Raw genomic sequence first — 15,682 nt, forward strand, 5'->3', positions numbered from 1 at the left:
GCTTATTTTCCCTTGCGATTGTCTTGTTAATTTTTTGTTTTGTTTTCTTACATTAGAATATAAGCTCTAGGAGGCAATGTCTTGTCTTCTAATCTTGTGACCAGATTGGAGCAGACTGATACTGTACATGTGTGGGATTAATCCACCCAGCTTTGAGGTCTGAGACAGACAGAATAGAGTAGAGGCTGACAAACACCATGGCCCCAGGCATGATTTTAATATTTGCTCAACCCACATGATATTTCTGAGAAGTTGCACATAGGAGTTCCCTGTTAGATTTAGAGGTTTAAATATACTCTCCACATACGCACTCTGAATAAATAACCCAAAACTCTTCAGTTGCTGCCATTTTCTATTTAACTTCTCTCTGTGGTTATAATCTTATAAGTGCCCATTATATCTGTTCAGGAAAGTAAACAGACCTGAAAATCAAGGAGAGTTTTCCCTGGGTGAAAACAGTTTCTAATTACAGTAATAATAATAAAAAAAGAGATCAATCAACATGGTAGTCTTCTTTAAAAAATTTTTTAGTTGACATTATATTTAGTATGTATTTCTCTCAATTTTCCCTCCTCATTTTAAAATTCTGATAGTAAAAGGCAAAAGATTTATGCGATCTGAAGAGAAACCAGAAAAAAAAAAAAGAAGATAGCAGAAGGGGAAGAATGAAGGGGGGGATATCGGAGGGGGAGAAGAACCATAAGAGACGATGGACTCTGAAAAACATACTGAGGGTTCTAGAGGGGAGGGGGGTGGGGGGATGGCTTAGCCTGGTGATGGGTATTAAAGAGGGCACGTTCTGCATGGAGCACTGGGTGTTATATGCAAACAATGAATCATGGAACATTACATCAAAAACTGATGATATAATGTACGGTGATTAACATAACATAATAATAAAAAAATCTGATAGTAAAAAAATAAATAAAATTCTGATAGTAACTGTATTTTTCTAAGATTTAGCATGTTTTAATCAGCAAAAACATGTTTTAAGTTTGAACTTGCCTAAATTTGAAAAAATTGCATAAGATTTTAATGCAACCTTAATCACAGAAATAAATTTAGCATTTAAACTATACACTAAAGGATATTCTTGCTCTTAAGTTCAGGTAACTTCAATTATTTCTCATGAATGTCCTTTATATGTTATTAGGTACATACAGAAAGTAGGACAGTTTGGTTCTCACTTACCCGGTTGCATAGAAATTTAAAGGTGTGCATGAATTCTGTAGGAGCAGGGAATCTTCATTTCATTCACGAAGGTGCAATGTGAGACCCAGAACCCAACATTAGGTTTTGTTTGTAAGAAATAAAAGAGAACCAAACCATGAGAGACTCTGGACTCTGGGAAACAAACTGAGGATTGCTGGAGGGAGGGGGGTGGGGGGATGGGGTAGCTAGGTGATGGGTATTAAGGAGGGTACATGTTGTGATGATCACTGGGTGTTATATGCAACTAATGAATTGTTGAACACTACATCAAAGACTAATGATATACTATATGTTGGCTAACTGAACATAAAAAAAAAAAAAGAAAAAGAAAAAGAAAAGAAATAAGAGAACCACGCTGGATGTATGTAACTGGAGTAAGCCCAGCCCAATAGCCATCACTTCTCTGTGTGTACCATGAGCTCCAACCACATGGCATTTCTTTCTTTTTATTTTTCAACCACATGCCATTTCTATAGAGTTCCCCAAGTGTTTGTGAGATGCCTTGGTAGTTTTGCACATGCTGTTCCTTCTACCTGGAATGCCCCCAACCCACTCCCCAAAAATGTCTCATCACCCATCAAGACCTAAGTCCCACAGCACACCATCTGGGAAGTCTTCCCTCAGTATTCTGCTGCATTCGGTCCATACCTTGATTAGAACATTTATTTCATTGTCTTGTCTCCTTCCACCAGCCTGAGAGGTCTTACCTATCAATCATTTTTGTGTCCTTCCAGAGGTTTCTGTTTCTACTACAGAATAGATACTCAGTAACATTTCTTAAATTAATAATCAGCCAGAAGAACTTCACCTGGCTTTCCCCATTAAAAAAGTTCTCAAGGAACCTTCAAACTTATCTTCAAGGAGTAGTAGTTCATATGATTAGCTGAAAGACCAAACTAAACTTTTTGATAACTGCCTTCAGCCTTATCATCCAGTGCTATAGATTTAAACTTTATTTTTCCTCTGAAGGGGAATAATGAATCTTAAATTATTTGTTCCTTCAATCCTGGCAATTCTCACCAATTATTTCTGGTCTCCTCACTGCATATCCGATAGAATCTTTGCATATCCGATGGAATCTATGGATACTCTCTCCAGAATTTATCTACAACCACCTACACACAACACTGATCAGTATCAGGCTCTAAAGGCAGATGACCTGCTTCAAATTCTGGTTCTGCCATTTAATAGCTATGAGACCTGGGGAAAATTACTTAACTGCTCTGTGCCTTGGTTTCCCCATCTTTAAATGGGGATAATAATAGTACATATCTCATAGGGTTGTTGTGAGGACTGAGTTAATTATATAAAATGTTTACACTGCTTGGCATAGTAAGCCCCATATATAAGCCTTATATAGCCTATTATTAGTAGGTTCCAGGAATTGGATATGATTCCTTCCCTTGAGGAGCTCAAAGGCTCACAGGAAAGACAGATGTGCAAATAAAAGACAGTATGATAGAGGTCTGGACAAAGGGGCAGAGAGGAAGGAGCACTTTCCTCCTGAGGCCCAGGGTGGGGGGGTCAAGGAGTGGCCCATAAGGGAGGTGGTGTTTTAGCTGAGTCTTGATGGATGAGCAGGAGTTGCTAGTTGGATTCATTGGGAACGTACATTTTAGGCAGACACGAGCAAAGACAATCTATGCAACCATGTGAAAGCATGAGGGGCAGTGGGGGATAGCAGCTACTGAGAGTGGTCTTAGCATAATGTCTGAGGTGTAAGGTACCGTACAGTGGAGCTGAAGCACATTGCCCACACTACAGATTGTTTTATTCAACACCCATGTTCAACCACCTCTCCTTTTGCCCTCCTTACTATAGAGCTGGGGAACTGAAGCACTAGATTTTCCCAAACAGGTGAGGGTCTGTGACAGGTCATAGGGCTTTTGCTGGGAAGGGCTTCTCTTACAGAATAAAAATGCAAAGCCTTACAAGGAGAAGGCTTTTTGCCTCTTTGCTTTCTTCCTACCTGGAACTTGAGTTTGGGGCTTTAAGATAGGATGAGAGCCATCTGCTAAGGGTGCAGTGGGAAGACCCAGAGAGCTCGAGTCCCTCGTTGGTGCTCTCAGTAGCTGCACTACCAGAACCACTTCCCTCTGGACTTCTTGGTTGTGAGAAATATCACAGCTGGCCCCACTTCCTCTAGCTTAGAGCCAAGTGCACCCATAACTACACAAGTGGTAAGCCGTTCTGGGACAGCAAAGTCCTTGAATGCTCTGCACAGGAGAGCATTTCGGGGTTGAAAGTGCAGATCTTCAGTCAAGTTATTTGATGTTGAACTTGAGAAATCAGTTATCATCAGTCTGAGCCTCATCAGGGAGACGTGGCAAAACTTATTTTAGAACACCAACTTAATTTTTTTTACTTATTTATTCAATTCATTAACCTACAGTGTATCATTAGTTTCAGATGTACAGTTCAGTAATTCATCAGTTGCATATAACACCCAGTGCTCATTACATCACATGCCCTCCTTAATGCCCATCACCCAGTTAAGAAAAAAAAAAAAGAATACCAACTTTAACCACGGGATGCTGGATAGAATGCAGGAGGTCAAAAGCAGAGGACAAGTGAGGGTTTGCTAGGATCTTTCCAGAGTGAAGTAAATCTTAACTAAAGACTCAGGAATAATTTCAGAACTTAAAGTGGATTCTAGCTGACATTTTTAGACAAAAAACATTCTGATGGTGTTGGGTTTCTGAAATGTTCTTTGCGGACTTATAATACCTTTATGACTAAATGTTTTAGAACAAGTTGCTCTGAAGTTCTTCAGAAGAGAGAAACCTTTTTTTTTCCCCATGTACTATAAATTCCTGTAGCATCATGTATTATCCCCAGGAATGCAGTGAGGAGACCAGAAATAATTGGTGAGAAGAGCCAGGACTGAAGGAACAAATAATTTAAGATTCATTATTCCATGCTACTGGTATCTTCAGTGCTTTAGAATCTGTTGATAACCAAAGTAGTAGGAAGTTTAAGTGCAATTCAATTTCCTTTACGTTGCTCTAACTTCAAAGCTGTAACATTGCTCCTCTGTAAGGCCTGGGTCTGGGTTAATTAAGCCTAGGAAGTGGGTGGTGTAATTTAAGAGACAATGAACAAGATCTGCCCCCAAATATCTAATTACACTTTCTTGTTCAAGAATGCTTGAAAAGCCTATGTCAGAGATGGCCTACTCTGAAGAATAAAGGAAGGAAACCTGTCCAAAGCAAGTGCCGTGGGTAGGAGTAGAGCGTTCTCATCAGTAACAGCCTGATGAAGGTAACCAAGGCTCAGATTGAGGATGTCTGATTTCCTACATCTACACAACTAGTAACAAGCCATGCTGGGATTTCAACCAAGATCTGTGTGGCTGCAAATCTGTGCTTTTAACTCCAACATTATTCTGTAGCCCCTCCCATGCCCTAAGCCTCCCCGTTTCCCCGCCCACACAGTTAGCAGGTCACACCCTCAAGCTGAAGCATGTGAGTTAGCTGCCAAATGGGCTGTGACAACTTTCTGCTAGTTCTCCAGGAGAGGACTTAGTCACTGTGAGGCCAAGCCTGACATCATGTGGCTTTGCTGAGGAACGTCCTCACTCCTGGCTGGTGGAGGACACACATTTGGAAGTGGAGATGGGCCTTCACGAGACAGAACAAATTGTTCAATACTCTAGCACCGTTCAGACCAGGAAGATGGGGTACACAATTAGGATTCATGTTTATTTAAATCAAACAATATGTAACTCCCAGGGGTATTCTAGGGCTTAATGATTTACCTGTCCCAGGAAACTGACAGTTTTAGAATCTCAGGAACTGGTCTAGAGGGACACATTTAAAATTTGGCACTCTTCCCTAAGGACTGCACACGTAGGAAGAGTGTAAGAATGCTTCTCTTCCTTCTCCCACACAGAGGTAGGGAGAGGCTGCCTTGCTTTCAGATGCAGGTTCTGAATCAGATGAAGAAGCTGTAGCAGGGCTACTGAGTGTAGCTGCAACAAACAGTTTCCTGGTATTGCCTCGAGGGGTTCCATCAAGATCCCTGAGTTACAACCCACAGAGAACACAGCTCCCTTCTAAGACCAGAGAGCCATGAATTTAGCAGCAGTTTGGGGCTCCAAGAAAGGAGGGCACGGCATGTGGGCTGGCTTGTGGTCAGTTGTTTCAGTTGGCCACCTTAGGCTTCTTCTCAGGGCCCACAGCACTCACCTCGGCCTGCCAGATGGGGTTCACGGTGTTGCCTATGATCTTGGATCTCCTCTCCTGTCCGTGGTGTGGGAGGGCAGGGAAGATGCTGTGCTTTCCAGGCTGAATGGAAATCTTCAGGTAAGGGTCTGGGTTGAAAAACATCCCTTTCTTCAACCCCATGGCCTGGAAATCTATAAAATTAGGAACATTTTAATTTAAATGTATTTTGGTAAGGTTAAAGATCATATCAGGCTTTACACAAGGAGAAAGTCCATCTAAAATATGGAAAAGTCTTTCCAATCTTTAGACTATTTTCTACCTCGTTACAAATTTAGACTGGTATGTCTACAGAACCCATTATATGGAACATTTACTGGCATGTATAAAACCATTCCTTGTCAGAAGTCAATACCACAGGTATTGTGGTCACTATGTGTTTTAAGAGAGGACGGTTGGCCCTTCCCGGACTGGACTTCCAGCATTCCTCAGGAAGCTTGGGGTGAGGTTCTGAGGTCACCTCAGGAAACTTGGTGGACACTGAGGGAAGAAATCCAATGGAACATTCTATGGGTCTAAGTGAAAATTCCCCTGCAAAGTGGAGATGTAAGAAAACCAAGGGCTCTAGTCTCACAATGAATATAGTAGGTCTATCAGCCCATGTCTATGTGGCAGAACCAAAATGGGAACCAATTAACAGAGATTTTGTCTCCTTCCCCAGCCCCATGCTGCCCATCCTGCATGGCACCCCTCTCGGGTTTCAGGATTTCACTGAGTTTTGGTTAATGAAATTTCCTCTTGGTTTCTGGAAGGTAGCTGAGTAGTTTTCCAGGCTCCTGCTGTTTCTGCAGGTTTGTACAAATAATTGTTATTTCTTAAGCATTTCAACAGGAACATAAGAATGGCAAATCAGGAGTTGTTGGCATTCTGCCCTAGTAACACAAAAGTATTGAGTTTCTTCTTCCTTTTTCTTTTAACTTAGACACATGCTAATGTCATCAACTGATTTGTTTTTTTTAATAAAAGACTTTATTTTGAGGGGGGAGTTGTAGGTTCACAGCAAAATTAAGAGGAAGTACAGATTTTCCCATATACCTCTTGCCTCACACATGCAGAGCCTCCCCCATTATCAACATCTCCCATTAGAGGGGCACATTTATTACAACTGATGAACCTATACTGACACATCATTATTACCCAAAGTCCAGAGTTTACATTAGCATTCACTCTTGGTGGTGTACATTCTATGGGTTTTGACAAATGTATCCATTATTAGAGTATCATACAGAATATTTCTACTGCCTTAAAAAATCCTCTGTGCTCCACCTCTCCCTGTCTTCCCCCAGCCCCACCCCCAGGCAACCACTGATCTCCTTACTGACTCCACAGTTTTGCCTTTCCCATAATGTCATATAGTTGGAATCATACAGTATGTAGCCTTTTCAGGTTGACTTTTTTTCACTTAGTAATATGCATTTAAGATTCCTCCATGTCTTTTTCTGGTTTGACAGCTCATTTCCTTTTAGCAACGAACATCAATCCATTATCTGCATGTACTACAGTTTATTCATCCATTCAACTACTGAAGGACATCTTAGTTGCTTCCAGGTTCTGGCAATTATGAATAAAGCTGCTATAAGCATCTGTGTGCAGGTTTTGTACAGAGTTAAGTTTTTAACTCATTTGGGTAAATACCAAGGAGTGAGTGCAATCACTGGATCCTATGGTAAGAGTATGTTTAGTTTTGTAACAAATCACCAAACTGTCTTGGAAAGTGGCTGTACCATTTTGCATTCGCACTAGGAACCATTGAGAGTTCTCATTGTTCTACATTCTTGTCAGCATTTGGTGTTGTCAGTGTTCTGGATTTTGGCCATTCTAATAGGTATGTGGTGGTATCTCATTGTTTTTATTTGCATTTCCCTGGTGACATAAGATATGGAGCATCTTTTCATACGATTATTTGTCATCTGTATGATATGTCTGCCAAGATCTTTGGTCCATTTTTTAAATTGAGTTGTTGGTTTTCATATTGAATTTCAAGAGTTCTTTGTATATTGGATAATGTTCCTTTAACAGATGAGTATTTTGTAAATAGTTTCTCAGTGTAGTTCGTCTTCTCATTCTCTTGACATTGTCTTTTGTGGTGTAGAAGTTTTTAATTCTAATAAAGTTTGTCCTTTATCAATTATTTCTTTCATGCACCACATCTTCAGTGTTGTAGCTAAAAAGCCATTGCCACACCCAAAGTCATGTAGGTTTTCTCCTGTTACCTTCAAGGAGTTTTATAGTTTTGCATTTGACACCTAGGTCTGATCCACTTTGAGTTATTTTTAAAAATTGAGATATACTTGACACATAAGATTATATTAGCTTCAGGTGTACAACATAATGATTCGTATATTTGCATTATATTTGTATATAATGCAAAACAGTTACCAAATAAGTCTATTTAACAGCCGTCACCACACATCGTTACAACTTTTTTTCTTCTGATAAAAACTTTTAAGATCTACTCTCTTACCAACTTTCAAATACACAATACAGTATTTGTTAACTTTAGTCACCATGCTGTACATTACATCCACATGACTTATTTGTTTTATAACAGGAAGTTTGTATCTTTTGACCACCTTCACCCATTTTGCCCAGCCCCCACCAATCTATTCTCTGTATCCATGAGCTTGATTTTTTTTTCAGATTCCACGTATAAGTGAGGCCATATGGTCTTTGTGTTTCTCTGTCTGACTTATTTCATTTAGCATAATGCCCTCAAGGTCCATCCATGTTGTCACAAATAGCAAGATTTCATTCTTTTTTATAGCTGAATATCACTGTATTGTGTATATATATATATACCACATTTTCTTTATCCATTCATCTATCTGTGGACACTTAGGTTGCTTCTGTGTTGTGGCTATTGTAAATAATGCCTCAGTGAACATGGGGGTGCATATATCTTTTTGAGTTCGTGTTTTCATTTCTTTGGATAAACACCCAGAAGTAGAATTGCTGAATCCTATGGTAGTTCTATTTTTAATTTTTTGAGGAACCTCCATACTGTTTTCCATAGTGGCTGCACTAATTTATGTCCCCACCAACAGTGCACCTCTCTACCTCCTCTCTAACACTTGTTTTCTCTTGTCTTTTTGATACTAGCCATTCTAACAGGTGTGAAAGGATTATCTCATTGTGGTTTTGATTTGCATATCACTTATGATGAGTGATGTCGAACATCTCTTTGTGTACTTGTTGGCCATCTGTATGTCTTCTTTGATGAGATGTCTATTTGGATCTTCTGCACATTCTTAAGTCAGACTTTTTTTTTTTTCTGCTGAATTGCATGAGTTCTTTATACATTTTGGATATTAACCCCTTTTCAGACATACAATTTGCAATTATTTTCTATTACTCCTTTTCATTTTGTTGACAGTTTCCTTTGCTGTGCAAAGCTTTTTAGTTTGATATAGTCCCATTTATTTATTTTTGCTTTTGTTGCCTTTGCTTTTGGTGTCAAATCTAAAAAAATCACCACCAAGACTGATGTCAAGGAGCTTATTGCCTATATTTTCTTCTAAAAGTTTTGTGATTTCAGGCCTTATGTTCAAGTCTTTAATATGTTTTGAGTTATTTTTTGTGTATGGTGTAATACAGTGGTCTAGTTTTATTCTTTTGCCTGTGGCTGTCCTATTTTCCCAGCATCATTTATTGAATAGACTGTCTTTTTCCCATTGTATATTCTTGGCTCCTTGCTGTAAATTAAATGGCCATAAAAGAGTATGTTTATTCTGGACTCTCTTTTCTGTTCCTTTGATCTATGTGTCTTGTTTTTATGTTAATATCATACTGTTTTGATTGCTCTGGTAATATAGTTAGAAATCAGGAATGGTTCCTCCAACTTTGTTCTTCTTTCTTCATATTGCTTTGGTTTTTTGGGGTCTTTTGTGGTTCCATACAAATTTTAGAATTCTTTGTTCTATTTCTGTGAAAAAATGCCATTGGAATGTTGATAGAGATTGCATTGAATGTGCAGATTGCTTTTGGTAGTACGGACATTTTGACCATATTAATTCTTCTCATCCATGAGCATGGACTATCTTCCCATTTATTTGTGTCTTCTTCAATTTCTTTCATCAATGTTTTCTTGTTTTTGGTGTACTGGTCCATCTTTCCTTAGTTACATTTATTCCTAGGTATTTTAATCTTTTTGATGCAATTAAAAATGGGATTGTTTTCTTAATTTCTCTTTCTGAGAGTTCATTATTAGTGAAGAAATAGCAGATTTTGTATTTTGATTTTGTATCCTGCAACTTTATTGAATTTATTAGTTCTACTAGCTTTTTAGCGGGTTAATTTTTGTGAAGTATATAAGCTCTGGATATAGATTCTTTTTTTTTTTTTTTTGCATGTAGATGTCCAGTAGTTCTAGCACCATCTGTTGAAAAGACTGTTTTTGTTCCATTGTATTGCCACTGCTCCTTTGTCAATGATCACTTGACTAAATTTATGTGGGTCTCTTTCTGGGTACTCTATTCTGTTCCACTGATCTATTTGTCTATTCTTTCACCAATATGACACTATCTTGATTACCACGGCTGTGGTAAGTCTTGAAGTTAAGTAAGTCAGTTCTCCAACTTTGATCTGCTCTTTCAACACTGTGTTGGCTATCCTGGCTCTTTTGCCTCTCTCTATAAATTTTAGAGTCATTTAATCAATATCCACAAAATGCCTTACTGGGGTTTTAATTGGGATTGCATTCTATAGAAAAACTGAAATCTTGACAATACTGAGTCTTTTAATCTATCAATGTGGCATATCTCTCCATTCATTTAGTTCCTTTTTAATTGCATTCATCAGAGTTTTGTAGTTTTCCTCATATAGACCTTGTACATACTTTGTTAGATTTATACTTAAGCATTTCATTTTTGGGGGCGCTAATATAAAAAGGCATTGTGTGTTTAATTTCAAATTCCATTTGTTCATTGCTGGTATATAGGAAAGCAATTGACTTTTTGTTTATTAACCTTGTATCCTGCAATCTTGCTCTAATTGCTTACCAGTGGCTCTTAAGGCACACATTTTCTTTACTGGGGCTCACTTAGACATGAAAAATGCAAGGACACTCATGTACTTAATTTCTGTGGTCTTAGATCTCTGACATTCATGGTCTGCAACATTTGTTGGTTGATAACAAGCTAAGGCAACAGTTTTCCAACTGTGTTCAATAGAGTCCTAGAGCTTCATGCCATTGTGTCTCCTCAAAGACCACTTAGGATGGAAGTTAGTGTGTAGGGCTCTGAGCTTTGTATATCATTTTAGGCAGGGTAACTCAGTTTTTCTTTATACTTTTAGTTTTGAAATTATTCTAGATTTACAGAAGAGTTACAGAGATAGTACAAAGATTTTCAACAAATCTTTTACCCAGTTTGCCCCATTGTTAATATATTACAGAATTATGATACATTATGAAAACTAAAAAAATTAGATTACTCAACTAAATACTATTAAGTTACATACTTTATTTGGATTTTCACTGACTTTTCCACAAATGTACTTTTTTGAGCAGCTTGGTTTTTATCTTTTTTACCAATTGAGCTTCATGTGAGATTTTGTTTAGACAAAGTCTGCTGGCTGCTTCTCTCCCTGGACTTTCCCCTACTTCCACTTTATAAACTTTCAGATAATGCTAGTGACGATGGAAACAAAGTGAAATTGCAGCTTTTCTCCTCATCATCTCAAAGTGCTTTAGCATCTATTACTTATTGATTCCTCCAGTATCCTTATGAGGTCAAGGAAAATGGAGCAGATATTTTTAATTTTTGTTTTAAATTAGATGGGGAACTAAATTAGCAGATGGGGAAACTGAGGCACTTAGAGGTGGAGTAACTTGTAGGTAAGAGTCAAATTGAAGTAGGTCTCCTGACTGCTGGTTGACCTTCTTATTGTCTCCATAGGCCTTCAGGTGAGCAAAACATACCTGAGAGAGAAAAGCTGATCAGCCTCCGACTTCCTTGCCCTTGGACAGTCTCATCAGAGCCAATGCTTTTAAAAATCTGTAAGAAGAAGGAAAATGGGAGACAAGCAAAACAAGCATTGAAATAGATACTCACACTGCAAAACAAACATGCTTAATCACAGTTATTTCTCCAACTACAGTCTACAAAGACAGCAGTGTTGTGATTTTATTAGGCTACCATTGATTAAAACAAGCTTCTAGCAATCTAATGTCTTTCCCAGTAATAGAGGATCTGCTAGTGGGGATGAGGGGTATTTTTCAGAGTAATGGAAATCAACAAACACAATTACTGTAATATTAGAGGCTCTTTGTAACTACTTATGTAAACAACGTCTTTTCACATTCAAATTTGCAAAAACTACTTATTAAAGCAGACCCTAAGGCAATAGAATAGGTCAATAGATGTTTACTGTTGTAATTATAATGTGTTTCCTCTTAGCAAAGTACACTGTTAAACTGCTGTACCTCCATTTCTTCTGATCTGTATTATTATTTAGGGATTTCCAGGAAATTCTGTGTATTAGGGAAGAGCCTGAGCATAGCATTAAGAAACTACTCTGAGGTCTCTCTTATTTAATTGCCTTCCTGGGAAATTTCAGAACATAATTGTTACATGGGTCATCTGTAGTCTAGTAGGTATTTGCAAGTCAGGTTGCTAAAATGTTTTCTTTTCCAGCACTGCTCAATATATATCTGCTAATGTATTAATCAGAACATCTAAAGTCCTTGCTTCCATTTTCTTCTAGGAAAGTTCTACTCAGAGATGATTCTGAATATTTATTCAAAGGCAGATTTACTATTTAATACATTGCATTAGAAAATAATTTTTAAAATCGGAGTGTTAAGCAAATTCATACAGTATCCACTTTCTAGAAGATAATCTGTACTGAAGAAGGAAAAGATAGAGAACTTGATGACCTCTAGCTCAAAGTCTCTTTGCTGTAGTTTGTGTGGGCTGCTTCTCTTTCTTTCAGTATCTTTGATGCTGTAAGAGTGTGATTGGATGTTACCATCAAGCTGCCTTTATAAGACATGAGTGTAACGACTGGGCATCACTGGGGCTCACAACTTTGGCCCAGGACAGTACGAAGGGATTTTTAGAATACTTCCTCACACTGAAGCTCGTGCCCCTGGTGTGCCTTTGTGCTTAGCTTCAGCTAATGTGCAAACCTCTTTAGTATGCCGGCTTCCAGACCCAAGTGCAAGGTGCATTTCAGGGCTGCTGGGCTGCTCAGCAGAGAGAATCAATGTCAGTGGCAAATGGAATGGATCATGGCATCACGTGAGATAAGAGACAGGTCTGTCCTCTAAGAGTCTCATTTGATAATAAAGAATCAGAGGAAGACATGGCCTGGGATTTGTGGGTTGGGAATATGGGCTGGTCCCAAGGCATTATCTTCCTTCAGTTTGGAAAGCCCGATTCTTCCTACTCTGTTCTTCACATTGCCTGGCTGACATACAGCAACAGGGGTCAACAAACAGCTCAGAAACTGAGTCCTCAGGCTGGACCACTCTCCTAACTCTTGAAGCGGCCAATAAATCAAAATTCCTTAATGTAAATTTTCCTTCTTTGTCAAACCTACGTCCAGGTGAAGGCCATAGGAGCCCTCGACAGGCTGGCCACAACCCCTTATGCTGCTGTACCTGTCAAAGTGGACAATGACAGTCATCTTCCTAGTTCTAGTTTAAAGACGCCAACATCTAGCTTATCTCCTCAGAATCTAAGTTCCTTGAAGACACAACAAAAACTATACTTTTAATATAGACTTGTAGAATTATAAGTCTAAAGTGCGTGCATTCCAATTTTTAAAAAGTATAGGATTAAACTACACGTTTCATAGTAGGCTAACAAGCTTAAACATGCAATCACAACAGAGGATAGTATATTTGTTCCTTCCAGTTTAAAGCATACATATTTTGCTTCTTCCTATTTAAATATTCCTCTGCTGGCTATTCAGGGTATTTACAAAATGTTTCTCCATCTTTATGGCATCAAAAAACAGGTCTGTAGACAAAGAGAGAAATGTATATTTTTCAGAAGCTACTAAGCTCAAAGGGGAGACACATTTAAAACTCCATAGAAGTCTACTTAACCTGTGGCTTTTTGCTAACATCATTTACAAAGTCATCTCGCCACCAGATTGATGAGATGAACATGGAGGCAACCGTAACTGTGATAAACATTTTGCAGGGAGTAAAAATATTTGCGTGTCTCGGGAAGGTTCCGCATCTTGCCTTCTTGTTTGAGGTGAGTTCCAGGGGCATGTTTGAGGTTAAAAAATCTGTTGCACGTACCGACGCTCTACCATTTATTGCCTGTGAAAACGGTGTGAAGACTCAGCCAAATAGTTCACCCTGGAACCACCTGAGGTGAAGGGGGCACATGAACAAATTGCTCATCTTCTCGGGTCTGCAGGTTCTCTTTGTTCCCTTTGCTCTTCCTTGTGTGTGATGCCACGCTGTTACTCTAACCACTGGGTGCTGGGTCCCGATGCCCCCTCTCAGATGAAGTGTCACTATTTGTTTCACAGACAAATGTTTCCACAACAAAGCCTCCTTGGCAAATGGTTTAAGATATTCAAAGCCGAATCTGTGGGTGGTGTGCGGAAGATCCCGTAGGCTACTGAGAAGGCTCTTGGAGTTGAGTGAAGGGCTCTGGGGTTTAATTCTGATGTATCCCTCCTACTCCCATTCTCATTTTCTCATTACGTCTGCTGTTTTAAAGGCTATAAGTATGAATCCACACCACTGTTGCATACTCCCAAAACGCAATTCAGCAAAAAATAGAGTGGCGAGCAGGCCTTTTTACCCTGGCCAGGGAACTCTGCTTCAGCATTATGAAGATGCGTAGCTGTGATGACTAGGCCCCCTCCACCTTAACTCTGCCACGTTCTTTAAATTCTACTTTTCCTTTCATGGTACCACCTCATGAAGATGAGTCTGTTTGCTGGAAACACACGTGCCTCAAACACGTGGTCAGATAAGCGTGTTGACCTATATCCTCCGTCTTCCAGTCTCCGAGAACACAGAGGTTTCTCAGACAGGTGCGCTCCCATTTCCAGAGGTAGGCAGGTGTGCCAGGGGCAAGGGTGCCTGCCATGGAGCATCCACTGTTCTCAGAATTTGGGGTAAAACTAATTTAAAAACAAACATGAAGAGACTTAAAGTTGAATGCAAAATGTGTGTGCATTTTGAGGTAAAACAGGAGTTTTCAAAGAACTCTCTTGCATGTGAAAGGTGACTCTGAGTTGTTTCTCTGAATGTCCCAGACCTGGCTCTTGTTCCTCAGGTAAAAGCTGGAAGAGCTCCATGTAGCACACATACCCAGCATTTCCCACAGGGGTGTGGCCACATTATGCTCAATTCTGATGCATTAACTCCATTTATATATCCACAGTTATTCTCACATAATTGTAGACGACTCTTCCCCCTAAAATGCTGACAAGGTTTGTGTTTAGTTACAAAAAAATTAAACCAACAATGATGCCAGAAGTTGAAATTCATGACTTCACTGAACCTTTATTTATTTACCTGACCCGGATAACTCTGATTTTCCTATAAATGAAAAGTGCAGGGCTCCATGACTGATAATGTGGATTTAAATATCAGGTGCCAACTAACACTGCAGTACAAATAATAAAATAGCCAAACTGTGGCATATTAGCAGCCAAGAGGAGGGGATTACAGGTTCCATTTTACATCAGAGATCAGTGGTTCCTATTCACTTGATATCTTTTGCCTCCAAGATAAAGTCTAATAAATAATCTGATATGCCTCCAAGCTGCCTTAAAAAACTTAAAAAAATCAAACAAATCCAAGTCCCAAGTTTCATTTCTATCTCCAAGTCTCTGAAATGTTCAAAAGTGCAAACAATAAACAAAGAAACACATACTACAAATGTTTATAGAGAACTTTTGAGTAATTTGTCTCGTTGAGTCCTCATAATATGATTATTAGGTGGTCAGGCAACTCATTCCAAGTTCTCCAGCAGAAAGGCCTATAAACCTAAAGTGCAAAGTCATCTTTAGGGGCATAAAAGAATAAGACATAAAATTCTAACAGTCAACCACATCCCAGGCAATTTCCCCAACCCCAGGGACACCTGTGATGGAAGACTTACAAGGCCCATTGAAGGGGCCAGAGACAAGTAACGGGGATGAAAGCTGCTTAGGTGCCAAGCACAGAGCGAGTTCTAGACATTCTAACGGTTTGCAAATTAAGCATCATTCACTCATCACCAGTTCACAAACGTGAAAGCTGAGCTCAGAACAATTTGTTGACTTCCCAAAAT

At 39.1% G+C, this 15,682-nt stretch overlaps 1 protein-coding gene across 10 annotated transcripts in view; it reads right to left on the reverse strand.

Annotated features, from left to right (window-relative positions):
* Positions 1-15,682, reverse strand: part of HECW1 (HECT, C2 and WW domain containing E3 ubiquitin protein ligase 1) — a 430,370-nt gene that overhangs the window by 142,322 nt on the left and 272,366 nt on the right. For all 10 annotated transcript variants that reach the window (XM_032430461.1, XM_032430464.1, XM_032430466.1 and 7 more), the window contains 2 exons: positions 11,353-11,428; positions 5,400-5,569 (listed from right to left, as the gene is read on the reverse strand). In XM_032430461.1, coding sequence (XP_032286352.1) covers positions 5,400-5,569; positions 11,353-11,428 — 246 coding nt within the window. The remainder of the gene's footprint in view (positions 1-5,399; positions 5,570-11,352; positions 11,429-15,682) is intronic.

The sequence above is a fragment of the Phoca vitulina genome, unplaced genomic scaffold, assembly GCF_004348235.1.
Source record: "Phoca vitulina isolate PV1807 unplaced genomic scaffold, GSC_HSeal_1.0 scaffold44, whole genome shotgun sequence".
NCBI classification, from domain to species: Eukaryota; Metazoa; Chordata; class Mammalia; order Carnivora; family Phocidae; genus Phoca; species Phoca vitulina.